Genomic DNA, 24291 nt, shown 5'->3' with positions numbered 1-24291 from the left:
ATTTCGACCAAAACACATCGCCTGTCTTCCTCAAAAATGATAATCTGATAACCTGATAAATGATATGATAACCTGATATTAAGACTTAGGCTTACCTTTGCAGGCAGAAATCAGAAAATATTCATTATTTCTAACTTTGCTGAATGCTAAGTCCACAACAGGTCTCGTGTGGCCACTACAAGTTAAAGGAGTTTGGCGGAGCATGGTATTTTTACCAAAATGAATTGCCGACAGCCAGCAAATGATCTGTAAGTTAAAGCTATAGAAAACAAACGCAAATTAAAAAAATACAATACATAGGTTTTTAATTGCCTTACATTATAGGGGTTTTCCACTGACAAACAAGAATCTTAAAACAAGATTGTTGAATTACAACATGTGAAACAACTAAGTTTACAAAGTCAACTCAGGACTAGGCAAAATCAACAATCCAAATCCACAATCTTCTTTTTTTAGTGTCGTTGTCGAAGTCACATTTTAGATTTTAGAACTCAGAATCACATTTCTTATCCATTAGATTTATTGAAAAAATTATGAGTTTGAAAAAAATATTAATTTTTTTTAAGTATTAGGGTCAGCCAAGGCCGAATCGGGGGGGGGGAGGGGGTTTGAGTGAGGTATTAAGCAAGAGCTAAGTCAAACTTACGGCATTTATGGCAAAAAAAATTATTACTATTCACAGTTTCATGCTTAGGGTTTCAAATGCTCAAGAACATTGCTAATGTGTTGGGATAGCAGGAAATAAATGGTCTACAAATATTAAGGAGAGCTTACCTTACCTTACCAACCTTACCAAGCTTGGTGTTTCAAACTGGCCTGTGGGTGCATGAATTATCAGTAGGGATGAACAAATCATTAAAATTTAGATGCAAATTATTAAGGTATGTTCATAAACACGTTTCTTTTTCTTTCTTCTTTATTCTCTTTCTTTATATTTCTAGTTGTTCTATATTTCCAGTATGTTTCTTTACAATATAGTATTTTCTGTATATTTCCAGTTTCCCTATTTCTTTACATTTCTACTTTATTCTTCATATTCCTAGCTTCTCTATTCCTTTAAATTTCTTTCTTCTTGCAAAGCTCTTTCAAAGGAGATTAACAATGACAATCTAGGGATAAACTTCCCAAAGAGAGAGAGAAAAAAATTATTCAAACAAACAAACAACAACTAAGTTTAGCGCATACCTCAAGATGTGGGTGGTAAAATATGCAACCCTCTTTTCTAAATGGGTGGTAAAATATACACTAAAATAAAACAAGAAAAATAAACGGAAAATTTACAATATAATTCCTAATCAGCATCACAGACCTTATAACAAACAATTTCATCAAATGTACTATCCTATTTATACCCTAAGAGTCATGAATTACCGATTTATTGATTTATTTACCAGGGTGGTGATTCAACAGTGCAATTTTTTAACCACTGTCGAAATTTTCCTTCAAAACGGAATAGCTCTGCTTAGCCGTGACTTGGAGCGCCGTCTCTTGAAGCCGTGTTTGTATTTCAACGATAGGAAGCGTTGACACTATATCCAGTACAACCAGATAAGAAAAGAACGTTCAATTCAGTCAGTTATTCTTTTTTCGACAAGAAAAGAGATCCCAACATTTTTTCAGCTATGTAATGTCCAAACTTTTGTTACTTGGTTATTTGTTGAAGAAAAAAGTTGGGATTAGCCCCAATGTATCAAGATACATCTGATCTCATCTGAATTCTAGCCACATTAGCTTTTTCTTGATAAAATTAATTGAAAATGGCAACAAATATTACATTGTCGAAACTAGGTTCCAAGTGTCGAAAATTCTTGTTAATGTAGTGGAATACCAGGCGCACTAAAAATGTTCCTTCGGCCGAATTCAAACGTAGATAATGGCTTGTATAGATGGATTTATTTCTTTTGGGAATATCCTGTAGTAACCCTGTCAAAATTTTCGACAGACAGCAACAGACCCTGTCGAAACTTCACTGAATATGTAAAACAGGTGAGAAATAACTGGTGTCAAAATTCAAGGGTCCACTGACGGAACTTTAGCTGTCAAATTTGTGGGTGCCCGCAACTGCCAAAAATTTCAGAGGTTCACATGGAAGTCATTTTCCCCTTTCCTTAGCACTTATCAATGCAACTAAAAAAAATTCTCAAATTTGGAAAACCTTATTTTCTGGGGGGGGGGGAGGTAAACGTCTAGAACCATGTCATAGAAATATGAAAAGTGACCCCCTCCAAATCCTAACCTTTGTTTTGGATGAAGCTAAGAATTTACACATGAAAATAACATCCATTAAATCAAATGTAATGACAATAAACTTCTTAAATTTCCTGAAATCCACTCCGGTTTTCCTAGACCTTATCCCTTCCGAAATGCTAGTGAAACATGTTGAACTCCTTGGTGTCACAATTTCTAATAATCTTAAATAGGAAATATGACTCTAGGCGTTTACCCTCCCCCCCATGGACATTACCCTCACAGAAAACACCCCCCCCCCCCCCCCCCCCCCCCCCGTGGTAAACAAGGCTTTCTGAATTTGAGAAATTTATTTGAGTTTTGTTTTATTTATTTTCAGTAGGGGGAAGACATTTTGATACTCGTGTATTATATGCCACTCACTCAAGTTTACACTGTGTAACACTCGAGAACAGACTGGTTTCTTTCATCTTAGCGTGAGACTGTGGCACAAGTGGCACTGAAAGCAGCGACTTCTGGAACAGTAGGGAGGAAGTTTTATCACAATTTATCAATCTTGACTATCGCCATGCAAAAGCCAAAAGACGAAACAAAGTTCATAATGAGGCGATAGTCAAGGATGACAAGTCACAACCATTTTCTGGATTCGACTCCAAAATTCCGCCACCTGTTGGTGGAATTCGGCAGTATCCAGTTGGCAGTAATCCAGAGCTGAAAGTGAATCAGAGCAGACAATATACTTCTGATGTTTGCTCTCTGTTTGGCTTGATATGGCTAGAAGTGAAAACTTAATTGCCATAAGCTTTGCAGAGAAAATTGTCAGGTTAGAGGGTAAATGGTATGAAAGAGACAGGCTCTGGGAGGGTAAAACTACTACACAAATGCATTTTGTTACTGCCTTTAAGCCATCTGTATAAACTTGAATGTATTCCTGATATTCTGCCAGCTTTCCCAGGAATGATTTTCATCAGTGCTTGGGGGAGGCCCTCCTTTTTTTGATGGTGATCTTAGGAATAATCAATTTCTTAATTCCTTTGGAGGCACTAGACAAATCATCATCCAGAATCATGCCACTGACTCCCGTTCAAATCAAATAACCAGCAACATTAGGATTCGAACCTCCATCCTTGTGGTCAAATTGCTACATATCTTGTCGTAATATATTTTTTTTCCTCGTCTTTCAGCCTGGACAAGTGTTTTTTTTTCTAACGCTAAAAAAGCGGTTTTTTTGTGTGTTCTAGCGAAATATTCCTTTTATTTTTTTTATGTTGGTTCTTGAATGTTGGGTCGGAAGTTGAACTACAGCTTGGCGAATACTATGCCGTTTTCTTTAGCGACAAAAAAAGCACGGTGCTATATTTTGTTGTTAGGATTCTGGACTTTCCTGACAAAGGACAGTCCAAACTAAAAATTTTCAAGTAGGTTGGAATCGCAACAGCTTGGCGAATACTATGTCGTTTTCTTTAGCGACAAAAAAAGCACGGTGCTATATTTTGTTGTTAGGATTCTGGACTTTCCTGACAAAGGACAGTCCAAACTAAAAATTTTCAAGTGGGTTGGAATCGCAGATCCCACTTTGAAATAGACAAGTGTTGATGACATTTACACTGTCAACAATGAACAAATCTTTGCTGGACCATTAAAACTGACAGGAAGATGGCCATTCCAGATAGCTTTTGTAGATGCTCCTCCTGTGGCATATTTGCTGGACTGTTAAAACTGACAGGAAGATGGCCATTCCAGATAGCTTTTGTAGATGCTCCTCCTGTGGCATATTTGCTGGACTGTTAAAACTGACAGGAAGATGGCCATTCCAGATAGCTTTTGTAGATGCTCCTCCTGTGGCATATTTGCTGGACTGTTAAAACTGACAGGAGGATGGCCATTCCAGATAGCTTTTGTAGATGCTCCTCCTGTGGCATATTTGCTGGACTGTTAAAACTGACAGGAAGATGGCCATTCCAGATAGCTTTTGTAGATGCTCCTCCTGTGGCATATTTGCTGGACTGTTAAAACTGACAGGAAGATGGCCATTCCAGATAGCTTTTGTAGATGCTCCTCCTGTGGCATATTTGCTGGACTGTTAAAACTGACAGGAAGATGGCCATTCCAGATAGCTTTTGTAGATGCTCCTCCTGTGGCATATTTGCTGGACTGTTAAAACTGACAGGAAGATGGCCATTCCACATAGCTTTTGTAGATGCTCCTCCTGTGGCATATTTGCTGGACTGTTAAAACTGACAGGGTAGATGCTCCTCCTGTGGCATATTTGCTGGACTGTTAAAACTGACAGGAAGATGGCCATTCCAGATAGCTTTTGTAGATGCTCCTCCTGTGGCATATTTGCTGGACTGTCAAAACTGACAGGAAGATGGCCATTCCAGATAGCTTTTGTAGATGCTCCTCCTGTGGCATATTTGCTGGACTGTTAAAACTGACAGGAAGATGACCATTCCAGATAGCTTTTGTAGATGCTCCTCCTGTGGCATATTTGCTGGACTGTTAAAACTGACAGGGTAGATGCTCCTCCTGTGGCATATTTGCTGGACTGTTAAAACTGACAGGAAGATGGCCATTCCAGATAGCTTTTGTAGATGCTCCTCCTGTGGCATATTTGCTGGACTGTTAAAACTGACAGGAAGATGGCCATTCCAGATAGCTTTTGTAGATGCTCCTCCTGTGGCATATATGCAACACTTGGAAAGAAGAAGATTTATGTGATCTAAGTCACAATATCACACTCCTTTAATACTAAATACTACATACTTGAAACAATTTTGTTAGTTTTATTACTTCCAATTTTTGAGTAGTATTTTATACTTCTATACATTAAATGAAGTTGAAGAGAAAAAAAAACAAGAATATACATGTCAAATACACCAAGTTCCGCCCACAGGTATTCCCTAAGCATTTCGACACGTGTCGAATTGGGTTCCAAATTGCATCGAAAACAGGTAACTTTTTTGTTGTGTCGAATCTGTAGGTGAAGATGTTCTAATTTTGGAAAATCAGAGTTTTGTATCCTTTTCAGATAAGACTTCAAACTTCTCATCAAACATTTAGATTCCTAGATTGTTTTCCTACATGGATGAAAACCTTTTCAAACCAAAAGCCTTCAAATTAGGACTTCTGGAATAAAAAAGTGTTTTTTTTTTTACAAAAACTGTCGAATCATTGGTACCTTTACCTGCTCTTCAAATTTAGTGATAAAGAAAATCAGAAAATAAAAGGCTAATATTATTTGATTTCCTAATTTCAGCCCTAGGCTGGAAATCTCGCAAGAATTCTCCACAAAATTCTGCATAATATACCTGTACACTGACAAAACCCGCACAATTTTTCCGCACAAAATCCATACACATATCCTTTACATATTAAGTCCCTCTTGAATTAACCAGGTTATTTACTAGGCTATGTTCAAAAGCTGGCCTGCTTACAGCAAAATTTGTACTTGATCCAGTGAAGAAGTTTTTTGGTTTATGATTCCTTGTATTTCTTTGACCAAGCTAAATTGTGCATATTGTAAACTTCTCTTAATTCACTGACCTATTTGAAATAATGGAAATTGTATTTCTTTTTCAGGAAGTAGATTTGAATAAAGGGGCAATATTGTCAAAAGAGAGAGACGTAGAAGTGATACTTCTACTGAAACACTGTTGCCACATTGTTTACTACGGGAGAGGGAGTAAACAATCTAACTCTACTTATAATGGCATCATTTCTTATAATGGAGGGGGGCAAAATCTATTTTTTTAAATCCAGGGGAGGATGTAAATTTGCGGTTTTCTTTCAATTTTTCAATGGAAACACAAGAGAAAACCGCATTTTTGAATAAAACACTGACGTCACTGTTATTATACTACAGCAATAACTGAACAAGCTAAATCCAGTTTCAATTAATTTGCCTGCGCTAGCTTTCTCTTTATAGCATCAACAAGATTCCTAATTGGAATTTTCGAACCCTTTCAACACAAAATGTTCATTAAACACATTTAATCTAATTTCACTAAACATATCTAATATCAAAAAAGTATTTTTCAATGAAAACACAAAAAAATTATTTTTTTCAAAATCAGAGATCAGATGGTTGTTCCATATTCCTCCCCGAATTGGTGCCCCTGCATAGGCCTAATGATTCTCAATAGCCTAAAAAAATGTTGATACCAGAAATTATTTGATTAAACAGAGTCCCCTTCATCCAGGATTTTCACTTTGAGAGCTTTGGTTTATGTTTCTTGAGTGAGTTTTAACATATTACCAACCAAAGTTGTTTTGTTAATTAGTCTATCCAAAAATAAGTTATGTTTCTTGGCTAATTGGTGAATTTGAGTTAATTACCAATTACGTTGTAATTGCATCAAATTACATTTTAGATCTACAAAAAATCTATAACTAATTTCAGAGCTAATTTTAGCAATTCAGTTTTTTATCATGTGACTATGGATTTCATGCAGTGATTTCTTATGTTTTTCAAGAAATATTTTCCTTATTTACGTGCTAATATTTTCCAGCAACTTTGAGTCATTATAAATAATTTTTAGGTTAGAAATAAAAATATAAGCGATCAGCAAAAGAAAAACTTTTTCCAATATTACTATCTATCTCATTGTATACAAATCAACAGGAAAGGATTTACCAGAAGGCCCACTGTAAAATGGCAGGGGGAGGCAATGAATTGTTACTGAGTGATTTTTTCCTTAACAAAACATGACTGATTTGATTTATTATCAAAGTGACAGGTAGTGTTGGGCGATAATGAATATTAATATTGATATAACGATATATCCCACTAAATATCGATATCAAAACATAAGTATCGATATCGAAACGATATTCTTTCGGCTTTCTTTTCATATCCACCATATTGATCAGCATAGTTGAAAAGTCAAGTAATTATACCATTGGGATGACACAGCCCTGCAAGTCCCAGGGGGAAAAGGTTGTAAGCTACAAAATATGTCTAGTGTCTAGCCTACATTTAGTATTTGTTATTGGGAAGTAAACAGATATTTTTTGGGAGGGGGAATTTTCTGCAGTGGGGATTTTCCAAGAGCAGATTTTTCTATGGAGAGGGAAGTTTCCGGGATGAACTTTCAAAAGGAAACCATGCATGGAAAAATTTACCAGAATTCTTATACTAAGTTCTTTTTATTTGACTTAATTTCTCTTTGCCAATTTAATTTTACATATGGAGATATACCAGGAGAACTGCCCAAGCAACATTTTCAAAGGATTTGAAACTATCCGGGGGATTCTTCTGTGAGAGAGGGGGGATTTTTTGCGTGAGGGATCCTCTATGGGGGAATTTTACGCGGGAGAAACTTTCCATTGAGACATTGAGAGTAGAGAGTTTCCAGGAAACATTTTCAATGGAGGGAGGATTTCTGGCATGATTTGAAAAACAATTAGAAATTACAAGATTTAAGTCTTTTTTCAAACAAAAGTTAGCTTAAAAGAATTTTCTAGGCAGAATTGTCTGGAACAAGTTTTCTGGGGGGGGGGGATTTCAGCAGTGATGAAATTGTCTGGGGGAAGGGGGATCTTACTCGAGAGGAACTTTCCAAGGAGAGAAAAGGAGGATTTTTCAGCATTATTTGAAAAATAATACAATAAAAAAACTATTTTTTTCAACTAAAAGTAAGGAGTAACATCCGAAGTTAAAACGAACTAAAATGGTCTCTTGGATGAGGAGCAAGTCCTTCTCTTCAAAACCTCATTTTTTATGCTAATTACATAAAAAAAACTAGTTTTTCTAACTGAAAGTAAGGAGCGACATTAAAACTTAAAACGAACAGAAATTACTCCGTATATGAAATGGGTTGTCCCCTCCGCAATCCCTCGCTCTTTACGCTAAAGTTGGACTCTTTGCCACAATTCTACTTTTTAAAACAATTAAAAGCTTTAGCGTAAAGAGCGAGGGATTGCGGAGGGGACAACCCATTTCATATACGGAGTAATTTCTGTTCGTTTTAAGTTTTAATGTCGCTCCTTACTTTCAGTTAGAAAAACTAGTTTTTTTTATGTAATTTCTGAAAGTTTTTGAATTAATGCATGTTTGATTTTGGCTCTTCACACATAAATTATTAAAATGAAATTTACATTTTAATTCCTTTTTTGGCTAAATGGCTTTCTCTTAGTTCTGATCAGACGATTTTGAGAAATAAGGGATGGGGAAGGAGGCCTAGTTGCCATGCAATTTTTCGGTTACTCAAAAAGGCAACTATAATTCTTTTATTAGTAAAAAATATACGTAACTTAAGAATTAACTTACGTAACAAACTTTTATATTCTTAAATTTTTATTATGTATATGAGGGGGTTTGTACCCTCGTTAATACCTCGCTCTTTACACTAATCGTAAGTTTTGTGTCGATTCTTTAAGAATGACCCCTGAATCAGAAAGGCCGTAGAATAAATAGTTGAAATTACTAAAAATACTATAGCATAAAGAGCGAGGTATTTATCTCCTCCTGAATACCTCGCTCTTTATGCTAAAGTATTTTTAGAACCCCTCATATGCGTAATAATCTCTGTTCGTTTTAAGTTTCAATGCTACTCCTTGCTTTCAATGGAAAAAACTTCTCCATGTTTATTTTTTCATTGTTTTTTTTATAGTAATTTTAGAAAATCCTGCGCCCTTTTCATTGAATTTTTGTTCCCCCATGACATATTTCTCCAGGGAAAGATCCTCCCACATAGCCCCCTCTCCTCAACCCCACCCCCAAAACAAAACAAAAAAATCCCCTGAAAACGACTGTACACTTCCCAATAACCATTATTATATGTAAACACTGGTTGAAGTTTGTAACTTACAGCCCCTCCCCCAGGGACTGTGGGGGAGTAACTCATTCCCAAAGACATAGTTATCATGGTTTTTGACTATGCGGAACAAAATGGCTATATCAAAATTTTGATCTGTTGACTTTGGAGAAAAAATGAGCGTGGGAGGGGGCCTAGGTGCCCTCCAATTTTTTCGGTCACTTAAAAAGGGCACTAGTACTTTTTATTTCCGTTAGAATGAGCCCTCTTGCAACATTCCAGGATCACTTGGTTGACACGATGACCCCTGGGAAAAAAAAAAAAAAAAAACAAACAAATAAACACGCACCCGTGATTTGTCTTCTGGCAAAAAATACGAAATTCCACATTTTTGTAGATAAGAGTTTGAAAATTTTGCTATAGGGTTTTCTGATACGCCGAATGCGATGATGTGATTTTCGTTAAGATTGTGTGACTTTTAGGGGGTGTTTTCCCCTATTTACTAAAATAAGACAAATTTTCGCAGGCTCATAACTTTTGATGACAATAACCAAATTTGATGAAACTTATATATTTAAAATCAGCAGGAAAATCCGATTCTTTTGATGTATATTTTAGCATCAAAATTCTATTATTTAGAGTTTCGTTTACTATTGAGCCGGGTCGCTCCTTACTACAGTTCGTTACCACAAACTGTTTGATTGTAACTTTTCCCCCTATTATTTAGGAACTACTCCTGAAACAAAAGAGCCATTTAATTAGAGTAAGGAGATTTTGAAAATACAAAAAGGAATTTTTGTGTGAAGAACAAGGTATTGAGGAGGGGTTATCCCCCTCTTGCACAGAGCAATTTTCGTTCTTTGAGTTTTAATGTCGCTCTTTACTTTCAGTAATTATTTAATCACTGAAAGGCAGAACCAACTCTCAGGTGAAACTATTAACATGCAGCTGATTTTGGATAGTCAACAATAGCTGGTACCTTTTTTTTTCCTGAGCCTCAGTAATTCCAAGCCAGGGTTTTTGTAAAATTCATTCATATAATGGAAGTTTTTTTGCATTTATTCAAAAGCTGGAAAACACTGCACAACATACTCTTTTATTTCAATTTTTGTTATTTTCAGTTTCAACAAAACCTAAACTTAATCTGAGCAAAAACAACTGATCAGATCAGAAATATCAAAATTGATATATCGATTATTGAAAGTAAAAATATCGATATATCGTTGAATCAAATTATCGTCCAACACTAGTGACAGGTGCAACACTAGTGACAGATGACCTTGGCATCAAAAGTCCTCCCTAGTGACTGGAAAAATACCTGTTTTACGCTCTCTTTAAGAAGGGAGAATAGGACCTAGGTAGCAAATACCAACCCATCAGCTTTACCTCTGTACTTTACAAAACTCTGGGAGGTATAATAAATGATAAGTTGGCCAATCATCTAGATAATAATCAGTTACTCAGCAAAAGTCAGCATCAGTTTTGCAGAGGTCACTCCATTCAAACTAACCCCTTTGAGTCTTATGATATTGTAATTAAATTTCTTGACAGAGATCTTCCTGTGGAAATCACCCTGCATGATCAACCAAAAGCTTTTTAAAAGGTACAACACAATCTCTTGCTCCTGAAACTAAGCGCTTATTGAGTCATGCTAAGCTTATAGGCTGGATTGAAGCTTTCTTAACAAATGGAACACAGAAGGTTTTCATACATACCAAAACAATACCATCTTCTGTGAGTCAGCAGTGGTTCTCAGCAATCTCCCACAGGGAACCATCTTGGGGTTTATAATGTTTAGTATGTATGTCAATGATGTTCAGCAAACCCAAAGAATCCTCTGACATTGCATGCTGATGACTGTAAGCTGCTAGGGCTAGCCAGATGTAATGAACCACCATGCTGAGCTTATAGGCTGGATTGAGGCTTTCTTAACAAATGGAACACAGAAGGTTTTCATACATACCAAAACAATACCATCTTCTGTGAGTCAGCTGTGGTTCTCAGAAATCTCCAACAGGGAACCATCTTGGAGTTTATATTGTTTAGTATGTACGTCAATGATGTTCAGCAAACCCAAACAATCCTCTGACATTGCATGCTGATGACTGTAAGCTGCTAGGGCTAGCCAGATGTACTGAACAACCCTTAATTGTTCATGAAGACCTCAACACACTTTCAAGATGGTCTGAAGACTGGGACTGCATATCAATGCATCCAAATGTAAAGTTCTTCATCATAGCCAAAAAAAAAGGAACAACTGATCATATACTTTTGGGAACAACCAACTTAAAGTGGCAACTGAAGAACTGAACTTAAAATGGCAACTGAAGAACTTAAAGTGGCAACTGAAGGCATTATTACTGACAAGCTGCAAAAGCAAACTGGGCTCTTGGGCTCATTAAGACAAAGTTAACCACAAGGAAGCTCTGTGTGGTAAGGAACCTATATGAGGCATTAGTCAGCCCTCATTTAGAATTCAATATGATTTTAGCATTTCCCTAATGGATGCTAAAGCACTTGAGAATGTTCAACACCAAACCAACTAGCTTTTACCACACCTGCAACTTATGAAGATCATCAAGGCCCACCCTCTTCCTGAAGTCCTAGACTATTAAAGACATTCTTTTAAAATAAAAAATCTTAAAACCAGTAGTATATATAATACAGGTGTTTATTTTCTTGAAGAACATTTTACAAAATATTTTCAACATTATTTAGCCAAATAGGGCTTATAAAATGATTACTGCACCAAATTTATGAAACATTATGCTTGACATTTGCCTTTTACATTTTAGTCCCTTCCAGTTCAACTGTTTACCCTGGCCCTCCCTAACTTAATGCTTTGATACAATCAAAGGCCATAAGTAAAAGTTTGTTGCTTTTATTTGGCACTATGAGCAGCAACTTGTGAGTAATATGCTAATAACAAAATGGTGGAAAACTGTTAAAACTATTTTTTATTTATAGAAAAGGATATATCCAGGAATCAATCATGTAAATGTTAAAACAGGCTGTCCGTTCTTGCTTCTCTACATCCTTAGAACAAACAAATAGAACAAACAAAACAAATAGATAGTAATTTTGCATGTAAGCATGTAATTGGGAATATTTAAAAGGAAACAAATTACATTACACAAACACATTACACATACAAAATGTAGTGGAAGTGTATTCAAAATTTTTTAACAACATTTTTCTGCATATTGTTAAGCATGAATGTTCCCTTTTCAACAGCCTAAATTCTAAGCTTACACAATTTCTTGAATGGAAAGGAATTATAATTTTGTTTGAATAGTTTTTTGTTCAGAATGATGCATAAAACAGAAAAGTAGGACTATCCTCTTTTAAAAATAAATGGGCTTGCATTTATTTATGGGCAACCACGGGAGGAGGGGGGGGGGGCTTTGGGTTTGAGAACCCTAAAACTCCAAACTTTTGAATTTCTTGAACTTCTCAACAAATTATCAAATTTTTTTATACATTTTTTCCCCTCCCCTTGTCTGCAAACAAAATTCATTTATGACTTGACACAATTCCTCACTACTTAATCTTTCAACTGCAAATGGATAAAAAAGCATGGACAAAATTAGTACCCTACTAGTTATTATCCCTAATAGCTAAAAATTCTCTAACTGGAATTTTTCGGTTCAAGGTTCAATCAGGTTTAATTAAAAAAAAGGAAATAACTAAACTTAAAGTACACTGCTCTGTGACAATAACTCACGTTGAGACCCATAAACATAAAAGATTCTTCACTAACACGCAGTACGGCTTCCACTTCACTCTTCAACACAACCACACGCCTCCTCATTATATATTTTTTTTATCTTAACCATAGGGTTCCTCCCTCCCTCCCTGGACGCTACATCCAGGGAAAAATCTGAACGTACTGTTGGAGTTTGTCTCACTTGAAGGTCAAAGGCAGAGCGCGTGTTTCGATTATGTTGTTCAGATATCAACCAAAACAGATTGTGGAAGGGAGATGGAAGTAAACCAGGTAAAAATTTAAAAACAAAAAATGAGCACAACAGACGGTAAAGGGAACCAAGGGACAGATAGTCGTCTACATTTCCAATAATTGTCAATGCATGCTTGTGGATTGAGTCAAGTCTTTTCAGGTGTGATTTGAAGGTTGACTGACATACTTAGATGATATGCTTTAGTGTGTCCCTCCCCGAATTTAGTCCCATTTTGGAGAAAATGTAGTGTGGACTACTCTCCTTGGAAAAGTACCAAAAAACAACATTAACCAATAAATAAAACAGCTTTTTGGTGTTGTTTTGTCAGAAACAATACCTTCATCATTGGGAACAATGAGTCCTACTGTCCACAGGCACTCAGCAGGCACATCATGGGCATACATAACAAGAATGGAATTATGCTAATCAACTTTGCAATGGCTAATGATCTAGTCATAGAAAGCAGCCTTTTTCCTCATAGAGATGTCCACAAGTATTCATGGATCTCCCCTAGTGATGCAGCTAGAAACCAGATTGACCACTGTCTAGTCAGCCAGAAGTTCCACTCTAGTACACAAAATATGAGAGCAGATAGAGGCGCCAATGCTGGATCAGACCACAACCTGCTAGTAACCAAATTCTCCCTGAAGTTCAGGAAAGTGAGAAAAAGACACCAAAATCAAAACCCCAACAATTCTGACAAGCTCCTAAACAAAACGACCAGGCACGAGTTCATTACCAAACTTAGCAACAAGTTCAAAGCACTCTACATCAGTGACCAAGACAGCCTGGAAACAGTATGGGACCAGATAAAGAACCTCTACATTGAGTCAGCAATCAAGACACTTGGGCACTGCAGGAAACCAAAGGACCAGTGGCTATTGGACCACACTTGGCAGCTCATACAAGAGAGAAAAGATGCAAAACTTCAGATCCTTGCCTGTCATGATGCAAATCAGACCTACAAGACCAAGAACTACAGATGGATTGATAAATCTGTCAAAAAGAGTACATGCTAAGACAAACGCCACATCTATAAAGCAAAGGCCATGAAAGCTGAAGAAGCTCCTAAGAATGGAGACAGCAGGTTGGTATACAAGATAACAAACGAGAATGTTGGGAAAAAGTGAGTCATCAATGGCCCAGTGAAGGACAAAAATGGCATACTGGTTACCAGTCCCAAAGAGAAGAAGGAGGTGTGGGCCAACCACTTTGAAAAAATCCTGAACAGACCAGCCCCAGATAAGCCAATCTCCATCCCTAAGAATTCTCAGATTCAAGAATTCTCGCTAGACATCAACACCAAGCCCCCGACTGAAGACAAAATTCTGAAGGCAGTCAAAAAGCTGAAAAACAGCAGATCACCAGGAGACAACTGCATCATGACAGAAATGCTCCATGGCCACCTGTGTCACCTATTGGAAAGACTTCTTTGGAACCACCTGGACAACAGCAAAATTACCCACAGAATGGCACCACAGTAAACTCATGAAGGTCTACAAAAAGGGAATGCCATTCTCTGTAATAGCTAGCAAGGCATCAGCCTGCTCTTGATTCCTGGCAAACTGTTGTCTCACATTATCCTATCCCAAATACAACATCACCTAGATGAAAACCTGTATTATGAACAGCATGGCTTCCACCCAAACCACTCTTGCACAGACCTGATATTCACCCTGCAAATGCCCACAGAGGAGAGCTGTGAATGGTGTAATAAACTCTACATGATCTTCATAGACTTCAAAAAGAGATGTTTGACTTATTAGACTGCCAGTCTCTCTGGAAGCTCCTTTGTGACTATGGTATCCATGACATGATAGTAAATCTCATCATGGCAATGTATGATGATACAACCTGTTGAGTGAGGACAGCAGAGGGAAATTCACGTAAATTTGCCATCCTCTCCAGGGTGAAACAAGGGTGCGTGCTATCTCTGCAACTGTTTACAGTTGTCACCAACTTTGTGTTGAGGAGTGTTGACTCAACTGGGCTACACCTAAATGAATGCCTCCCAAGAGACCAAGATTTTGCTGACAATATTACCATCCTTGAAGCATGCAAATCATGGCTTCAAGCACTGTTCATGAGCATTCAAGAAAAAGCATAAGGTTCTGGACTCAATATTAACACCAGTTAAACAAAAGGCATGGTAACTAGCAATTTGGCTATGAACATCAAATGTGATGAAAACAATGTGGAACAAGTAGTCCTTTTCAAATATCTTTGCAGCCCCATCAAGAACACAGGATCCACAGCCAAAGAAGTCATCACCCAAATTGGACAGGCTAGCAGCACCTTAAACAGGCTAAAATAAGTTTGGAGGTCAAGTACTTTCCCCTCCAGCTTAAGCTCTGCCTGTTTAACAGCATGTCCTGCCCATCCTCCTCTATGCATCTGAAACATGGCATCTCAACAAAGAACAAGAGAGGAGATTCAGTCTTTTGAAAACATGTGCCTACACAGACTTCTTGGAATCCACTGGTCCCAGAAGGTGATGAACAAGCACATTAGAAATATCACAACTCATCCATCCTTCATTGAGACCATACAAAGGCATAACAAACACATGCTGTACATGGATGATTCCAGAATCCCTTATCTACCTTTTCCTGGTTACCTAAAGGCACCCACCACAGAGGAAGACCCAAAAATACACTCCATTGTACCTACAACAATAACCTGCTGCACCTTCACACCTAAATACAGCCAGAGTGGGAAGACATCATTGCAGCTGCAAGATTCAGAGACAACTGGAGACTCTTGTTGGATGCCTCTGGAGGCACAGGAGGATCTAAGGTTTAAGGTAAAGTTCATCAGAAAAAGGATAAATTGTCTAAATGGTACATACTTAAATACGTTTTTTAATAAGTTACACTTTAGAAAAAAAAGCTTTGCTAAGATCAGCCAATAAACATGTACATTTATATTAAAAAAAAAAAAATGCACACCCTGACTGGATCTACTTTTACTAGTTCCAGTTTTTTGCCCCTTCTTTCTAGAAAATAGGTAGTCTGAATGCAGTGTTACAACACTAGGTATCCATGATCCATTGAAAGCAAAAATCCAGAGATCAGACAATTGAGGAGATCGTTGTACTGAGAGATGTTTCATTGCTCCTTTTAAAGCTCTTTGTCATTTCTCTCTGTTATTTGGAAATTTGTCCCAATAACTCTATATTAAGTGTCATACATCACCAAAAATGGTCATTTTTGATGGTATTGAAGTTTATAACAAATTTTTAGGAAGGTATTACTTTTTACTACCTCCCCCTGATAGTACTTTTTAGATACCCTGAGTAGCATCATTAATTTTATTGGAGTGGCAACCAGGGTTGCCATCTTGCACACTTTTTGTGAGCAATGCACTTTTTTTTATTGTATTCTTTCCCTCCATGGACTAGATTTGCACTCTTTTCACCAATTATTTGCTCTTTGCATTCTTTTTACAAAATTATGATAGAAAAAGCATTAGCAAAATAAAAAACTTCAAATTAAATTATTTGAGTGCAAAAGATAGAACATCTAGCTGGTATGATCTCTGTTATCTTGGCCTGTACTGTCTTTCCAGTATCTCTAACCATTCAAAAAGAAGCAAATCAAAGTCTAAATAACAAGTGAAAACATCAGAATTCAAAATCAAATTCATAAAAGGAAGTTAAAAGCTGTTGGGCACAACCATTCTTTTTGGAAATGTAAATGCAAGTATGGAACTTACAGTAAGGTGATGGAGAAGCAAAAACCAAAACAAAACTTTTTGAAGGTCTACTATCAAACTGATAAACATTTGTAGACTTTAAGCCTATGCACTATTTTAAATTGAAAATGATCTGATTGCTGCTTGTAATAGTCATTTTTCTCAAATAAAAATCTTATCTTACCAGCTAGGGGCTCAGGAATTTTCTTTGGATGGGACCCATGCTATCAAAATGACAGAAAAGGATACATTATGAATATACTGGGTAGCCTGTGGTTAAGGAACTTTTTGTTAGCTTGGAAAGCTGTTGAGTTTGATGAATGACACTTTCAAAAATCAATCTAGGGCCAAAAATATTGGAACCAATTGAAAATGACAATGAAAAATGAACCTTATAGCACCAAAAAAACAAATGTATACTAATAAAAGACTCATTCTTTTTCTGTGGATGCTTGAATTATTTTGGCCAATCTTAGTTTTAACAATATTTTTGAAGACTCTGAACTTCAGCTGGGGGAGGGGACAAACTGTGGTGAGGCATAAAAACCATCCACATTCCTTGCACTTGCTGAATTTTAAGCAGGAGTGATGGTTGAATAGCTGTGTGGTTACCAAACTCTGCATATGGATTAAGTTTGTATTATGTTTACTGATTGAAGGATAGCTGATGATTATATGTGAATGATGTAAGAGTGGTCAGATTTGTGGAAGGGGCCTTGCATATGGTGGCAGGGTACATTTTTTGCAGTTCATATAATTGACTTACTAATAAAGTGAAAATGTCACTCAATACCTTTTTTTGTGTTTTTTACAAATATTATAATCACTTCTACCACAAATTTTTGAGCTTCCACTTTTTGGGCTCTTAAAAATGATGATTTTTCAACTAAAGTATACGTTATCAGTCATTTTCAACAAGATAATACTATATTTTTTCAGTGTATAAAATTATTTATAATAAGGTTAGTTTAGGTTATGTCAACAAGTCCTTAAATTGGAATTTGAGGTAGAAGCAATTATTATATTTGTAAAGAACATTAAAAAGGCATCAAGTAGTATATTCACTTTATGGGTAAGTCAATAATATGAAGTGCAAAATATTTACTGGTGGCAGCTGCATGCATGATGGCAGCCATGTGCACACAAATTCTTTGACTTGCACTCTTTTTTAACAACTTGTACTCTTTTTTGGCATTGATTCATACTCTTTTTAGACATCAGCAGTTGGCAACCTTGTTCAGTAGGCAATTTTTGCATATATGATGCTAAAATTTTGGCAACAAAAAGGTTATTTACCTTTTGAGGCAAATTTGGGTTTAAAACAAGGTAAATTGTTGATAAATTTATGACAGTTCATATAACTAGCTTACCAATAAAGTGAGCATACTACTTGAAGCCTTTTTTTTATATTCTTTACAAATATAATAATTGCTTCAACTTTTAAATTCAAATTGAGGCACTTTTAACCTAACCTAACCTTATTATAAATAATTTTATCACTAAGAAAATGTAGCATTATTTTTTCAAAAACAATGAAAAAAGTTGGCACTAACAAAACATACTATTATCTTGAGGAAAATGAGTGATAACCTATACTTTAATTGAAAATTTTTCATTTTTGAGAGCTCAAAAGTGCTGAAAGTTGAATTTGTGGTAGAAGCAATCATTATATTTATAAAGAACTTAAAAAAAGGCATCAAGTGGCATGTTCACTTTATTGGTAATTCAGTTATATGAACTGTCATAATTTTTTGAAAATTCATCATTTTTAAGAGCTCAAAAAGTGCTTATATCTGAATCTTATTATTAATAATTTTAGCACTGAAACAATATAGCATTATTTTGTCAAAAACAACCAAGAAAAGAGCACTGAGAAAACATAGTATTACTTTGTCAAAAACAAGCAATAACTCATACTTTAATTAAAAATTAGTCATTTTTAAGAGCTCTAAAAGTGCTTAAATTTGAATTTGTGTAGAAGCAATTATTATATTTATAAAGAACATAAAAAGAGCCATTGAGCAGTATATACCTTCACTGGTAAAATTCTAATCCATTTACTTTTTGCTATCTTGGAAAGTTGTTGGGCTAGAGAATTGAAACTTTCAGGGATGTGTCTACAGGCTAAAGTATATCCCGGGAAGTTATTTTGAGATCCCTAACTATACCCCTTCCCCCTCCTCTATATAACGTAGTTTTTTGTGCATTACAGCTTATATTTTGGTCAAATTTGATCCTATATTACTATTCAAAGTGTAAATCCTTGCTTACCTTAGAAAAATTCAACTTTTCACTGTTTTTTAAGCTACTATATTCCATAATTACTCATAATTACTTCACCTGCATTGAAAAACAATTATCACCTTTTATGGTATAGTTAAGACTGGAATTTAGGTATTTAAACTGTTTGAAACTCTTATCTTTAAAGGGGTGTTGTCAGGGGAAATACAGATAAGACTTTGAACTTTTAAGGGGCTTCTCACTCAAAATTATGATTCGTTTCTACAATTGGGTAAGGTTATTATGTTATATTAATTTGAAAAAATTAGAAAGATGTATTTGTAACTTACAAATGGGTGATCACATCTGAATGAAGTTTGATATTTAGAAGGATATTGTGTCTCAAAGCTCTTATTTTAAATCCCGACCAGATCTGATGACATTGGGGGGAGTTTGGTGTGGGATAACCTAAAATCATGGAAAACGGTTAGATTGGAGGGGTCAGGATGAAACTTGGTGGGACAAATAAGCAGAAGTCTTACCAATCCCCTCTCTCTCTTTCTCTTTCTCTTTCTCTTTCTCTTTCTCTCTCTCTCTCTCTCTCTCTCTCTCTCTCTATCTCTATCTCTATCTCTATCTCTATCTCTATCTCTATCTCTCTCTCTCTCTCTCTCTCTCTCTCTCTCTCTCTCTCTCTCTCTCTCTCTCTCTCTCTCTCTCTCTCTCTCTCTCTATCCTGCACCCCCTTCATGGAAATCTTTTTCCCCGTGACAAATTCCTCCATGGAAAACTCCCCCCGCATAACCCCATCCCCTCAACCCCTCCCCCAGCCAAAAACATCTCCCTGAAAGTGTCTATACACTTCCCAATAACCATTACTATATGTAAACACTGATCAAGGTTTTTAACTTGCAGCCACTCCCACAAGGACTGTCGGGAAGTAAGTCGTCCCCAAAGACATAGTTATTAGATTTTTCGACTATGCTGAATAAAATGGCTATCTCAGAATTTTGATCGGGATTTGAACTGGGAGAAAAATGAGCAAGGGAGGGGTCCAATTTTTTGATCACTTAAAAACAGCACTAAAACTTTCAATTTCCATTAGGAGGAGGCCTCTCACGACATTCTAAGAGCACTGGGTCAATACAATCACCCTTGGGGAAAAACAAACAAACAAAAAAAACAACAAATAAACATGCATCAGTGATCTATCCTGTGGCAAAAAATGCAAAATTCTACATTTTTGTTGATAGGAGCTTGAAACTTTTACTGTAAGGTCCTTTGATACGCTGAATCTGAAGGTGTGATTTTTGTTAAGATTCTATGACTTTTAAGGGGTGTTTTCCCCTATTATCTAAAATAAGGCAAATTTTCTCAGGCTCGTAAGTTATGATGGTTAAGTCTAAACTTAGTGAAACTTATATATTTGAAATCATCATTAAAATGCAATTCTTTTGATGTAACTATTATTATAAAATTATATTTATTAGAGTTTAGGTTACTATTGAGCCGGGTCGCTCCTTACTACTGTTTGTTATCATGAACTGTTTGATTTGGTCTGTTTTTTTTGTTTTTTTTTCAGCTATTTATAATTAACATTTTAAATGGTACAGAACAAATAGAATTCACAAACTTTTGCATAGTAGATTTATTTAGATTAATGTCCACCTTCTGACCAAAGTAAGTTTTTGATATATAAATTGTCTTCATTATCCTTACATGTTCTATCTTTGTATGTTTTGTATTTTGGCCAACTTGATTAGGACCTTAAAAATTATAGCAAAGTGAAGTTTTGATGAGCTAAGTATTAATTACATATAAAAACTAGTTTTTTTTAACTGAAAGTAAGGAGCAACATTAAAACGAACAGAAATTACTCCGTATATGAAATGGATTGTCCCCTCTGCAATCCCTCACTCTTTACGCTAAAGCTTTTAATTGTTTTAAAAAGCAGAATTGTGGCAAAGAGTCAAACTTTAGCGTAAAGAGTGAGGGATTGTGAAGGGGGACAATCCATTTCATATACGGAGCAATTTCTGTTCATTTTACGTTTTAATGTTGCTCCTTACTTTCAGTTAAAAAAACTAGTTTTTTATGTAATTTCTGAATGTTTTTGAATTAATGCATGTTTGATTTTGACTCTCCACACGTAAACTATTCAAATGAAATTTGCATATTAATTCCTTTTTTGGCTAAATGGCTTTCTCTTAGTTTTGATCATACAATTTTTAGAAATATGGGATGGGGAAGGAGGCCTAGTTGCCATGCAATTTTTTGGTTACATAAAAAGGCAACTATTAATTTTAATTTTAACGAATTTTTTTATAAGCAAAAAATATACATAACTTTAGAATTAACTTACGTAACAAGCTTTTTTATTCTTTAATTTTTATTATGTATATGAGGGGGTTTGTACCCTCGTTAATACCTCCTTCTTTACACTAAATCGTAAGTTTTGTCCCCATTCTTAAAGAATGACCCCTGGATCAGAAAGGCTGTAGAATAAATAGTTGAAATTACTAAAAATACTTTAGCATAAAGAGCAAGGTATTTATCTCCTCCTAAATACCTCGCTCTTTATGCTAAAGTATTTTTAGAACCCCTCATATGCATAATAATCTCTGTTCGTTTTAAGTTTCAATGTTACTTCTTCCTTTTATTTGAAAAAAACGTTTTAATGTTTATTTTTCATTGTGGTTCTCTGATACGCTGAATCTGATGGTGTCATTTTCGCTAAGATCCTACGACTTTTAGGGGGTGTTTCCCCCTATTTTCCTAAATAAGGCAAATTTTCTCAAGCTCATAACTTTTGATGGGTAAGACTAAACTTGATGAAACTTATATATTTAAAATCAGCATTAAAATCCGATTCTTTTGATGTAGCTATTGATATCCAAATTCAATTTTTTAGAGTTTTGGTTACTATTGAGCCAGGGTTGCTCCTTACTACAGTTTGTTACCACAAACTTTTTGATAGAAAAATGAATTAATATTCTGAAAACAAAATTTTGGTTTGTTTCCTTGAAGAGGAGATATGTTCAAAATCTCAGAAGAAAGCTATATTTTCGTCTCAAAGTGCTTCAATTAAACTGATATTTTTTGTCTATTCTTTACAACAAGCTTTTTATTCTTCTTGTTTCTGAAGAGACAAAAATACTAATAAGAGTTGAGAGAAAGAGTCAAACTTTAGCGTAAAGAGTGGGGCGTTGAGGAGGGAGCATCCCCTTTCATGTGAAAATTAATTTCTGTTCATATCTATTAGCATGCTTCCTTTGGAAGAACCCTAGCTCTTCCATATCACCCAATCATATAAACCCCAGAACAAGGTAATAATAGCCTAATGATAGGCCTAGTAAGCTTGTTTTATAGGACCTTTCTGAGTAAGGTCTTTAAAAATGTCATCCACCTAACTTGGCTACTTTTTAAGATTGTGAAAAGCCTTTTGGGTATGGGAGATGAAAACTAGCCTATTTTTCACTTCTGCCAGCAGCCACAAATCTTTTTTTCGCTTTTTGGGGATTTTACCAAATGTTTTGGTCAGTGCCTCCCATTTCTGTAGTCCTCTTACCTTCTACCAGCCTCAAAAGTATTTTTATGTTTCTTCCGCTTCTTCCTAAAGTTTTAACTCAATCGATTATTTTTAGACATATGTAGAGGGCTGTAAGAATTAAGGACGGCTCAGACGGCGTTCGTAAAGTTCGTAAATTTGTTCGCAAAGTGTGTTTCCGGAAAGTTTTCACCGCTCATATAAGCCTAATACTTTACGCGCGTTTCGAGCAGCAAACTATTCAAATTTATGAGGCATTCTATATTTCAGAGGAAAACTCTTGAAGAAATAAGGAGCTTGGGGCGTTTTTCTATTAAGCATAAGCATATCAAAGTGTCAAACATATCAAGATTCCCTGGTTTTTCATATTTCATTGTGAAGTTGACAGTGGTGCCAGAAATCCCGGCAAGAATTCAGTCCTAGAGCACCCTAGATATTTAGTGCAAAATATTGAAACTAAGTTTCAGACCACTAATGTCTACTACTCTTGGCCATGCTCAAGTGAGACTTCCTACCATTCTTCCTAGTTAGCTCCTAGTCATGTCAAAGTGTTGTCAAGCTATCATCATAACCTTCAATTTGCTGTTGGAAAAATAGGCTTATCATCTGAGCCCAACAACGTCAGATCATAGAAACTAGGAGGATTCATTCAAATAGTTATCTGGTTTATTTTCCTTTGAGTTTTTCAATGAAACCATATAAGCTAGTTGATCATTTTTTTGGAAAATCTTAGTCTTTACGCATCAAGCCAACTCCAGCTTTATCTTCTTTCATTTCTAGGTCAAGAAGGAAGAAGAGCTATTGCTACTTTTAAACCTGCAGTTGCTTCAGCTGCTTCTTTTGAAGAAGAGAGAGAAAACCAGAAAAACAAAAAGAAGTGTGTGGATTAGACAGATTTTTGATGTTTCAAAGAGGATAGATCAAAGACCAGCCTGATGAAATAGCTAAACATCTCAAAAATAATGTGATTTTGTTTGCTAAATATGTCAGAATGACTCTGAAAATTTGGAATTACCTTCTTGGCAAGGCATTCAATAAGTTGGAAAAGACTACAACGAATATGAGAAAACCCATATCTCCTGCTGAACGATTGTGCGATACAATTCTTTGATTAGTAGATGGGAGAACCCACAAGTCTTTGATGTATGAGCACCCTTATGGGCATTGCACAATTGTTGGGATTACCACGCAAACTATGGCTCCTACTATTGATGCAAAGAAAAATAACTATTTACTAAACTTGTCAACTGAGGACATGAAGGAAGCTGCTAACTACTTTTACTTCCGCTGGAACTCACCAAACTGCTATGGTGCAATTGATGCAAACATATTCGTGTGGCTGCTCCTTACAAGTCTTAGAGCACTTACTACGATTACAAGAATTTCTTCAACATTGTCCTAATGGTAGCTTGTGATGCTGATTACAATTTTTTTTTTTGTAGACATTGGTGCGCCTTGTAGTGGAAGTGATGGGAGAGTTTTCTCTCATGCTCAGTTTGCCCGAGATCTTGACAGTGGTGCTTTCCGCCTACCACCTGCCTTTCTGCTAGGATCAACAGCACTGTTTCTTAACTTTATTTTGGAGGATGAAGCTTTTCCCTTAAATAGCTACATTTTGAGGCTATAACCCTGGACAATATTTGGACCAACAAAAACGGGTTTTAATTAGAGATTATCGCGAGCCAACAGAAATAATTCAATACTGCTTTGGCATCATTGCCAACAAGTGGCGGATATTTTTTACACCAATTCCTGCTTCAATTGAAAAAGGAAACCTGATATTGATGTCTTGTATTTGCTTGCATAATTTCCTGAGAGTTAGGGATGAAGTGACAATGAGTACTGCAAAGTATATTAATGTTGGAAATGTGGATCAAGGTGATGAGGACAATGGCCAGTTGAGGAATGTCCCAGCCCCAACTGATAC

The 24291-nt window shown here is 35.9% G+C and overlaps 1 protein-coding gene across 2 annotated transcripts in view; it reads right to left on the bottom strand.

The window, feature by feature from the left end:
* Window positions 1-22467, bottom strand: part of LOC136040132 (serine-threonine kinase receptor-associated protein-like) — a 56440-nt gene extending 33973 nt beyond the window's left edge. The window contains exons 1-2 of one of the 2 annotated variants that reach the window (XM_065724244.1): window positions 22386-22467; window positions 96-246 (exon numbers count right to left, since the gene is read on the bottom strand). In XM_065724244.1, the coding sequence (XP_065580316.1) occupies window positions 96-204 (109 nt within the window). In that variant the 5' untranslated portion in view covers window positions 205-246; window positions 22386-22467. Of the gene's footprint in view, window positions 1-95; window positions 247-793; window positions 872-22385 lie in introns of those variants that run through there. The other variant, XM_065724243.1, reaches the window with a different exon arrangement.
* Between the last annotated feature and the right edge of the window lie 1824 nt (window positions 22468-24291).

Source organism: Artemia franciscana, chromosome 20 (assembly GCF_032884065.1).
Source record: "Artemia franciscana chromosome 20, ASM3288406v1, whole genome shotgun sequence".
NCBI classification, from domain to species: Eukaryota; Metazoa; Arthropoda; class Branchiopoda; order Anostraca; family Artemiidae; genus Artemia; species Artemia franciscana.
This window is presented reverse-complemented; position numbering and strand designations above follow the sequence as displayed.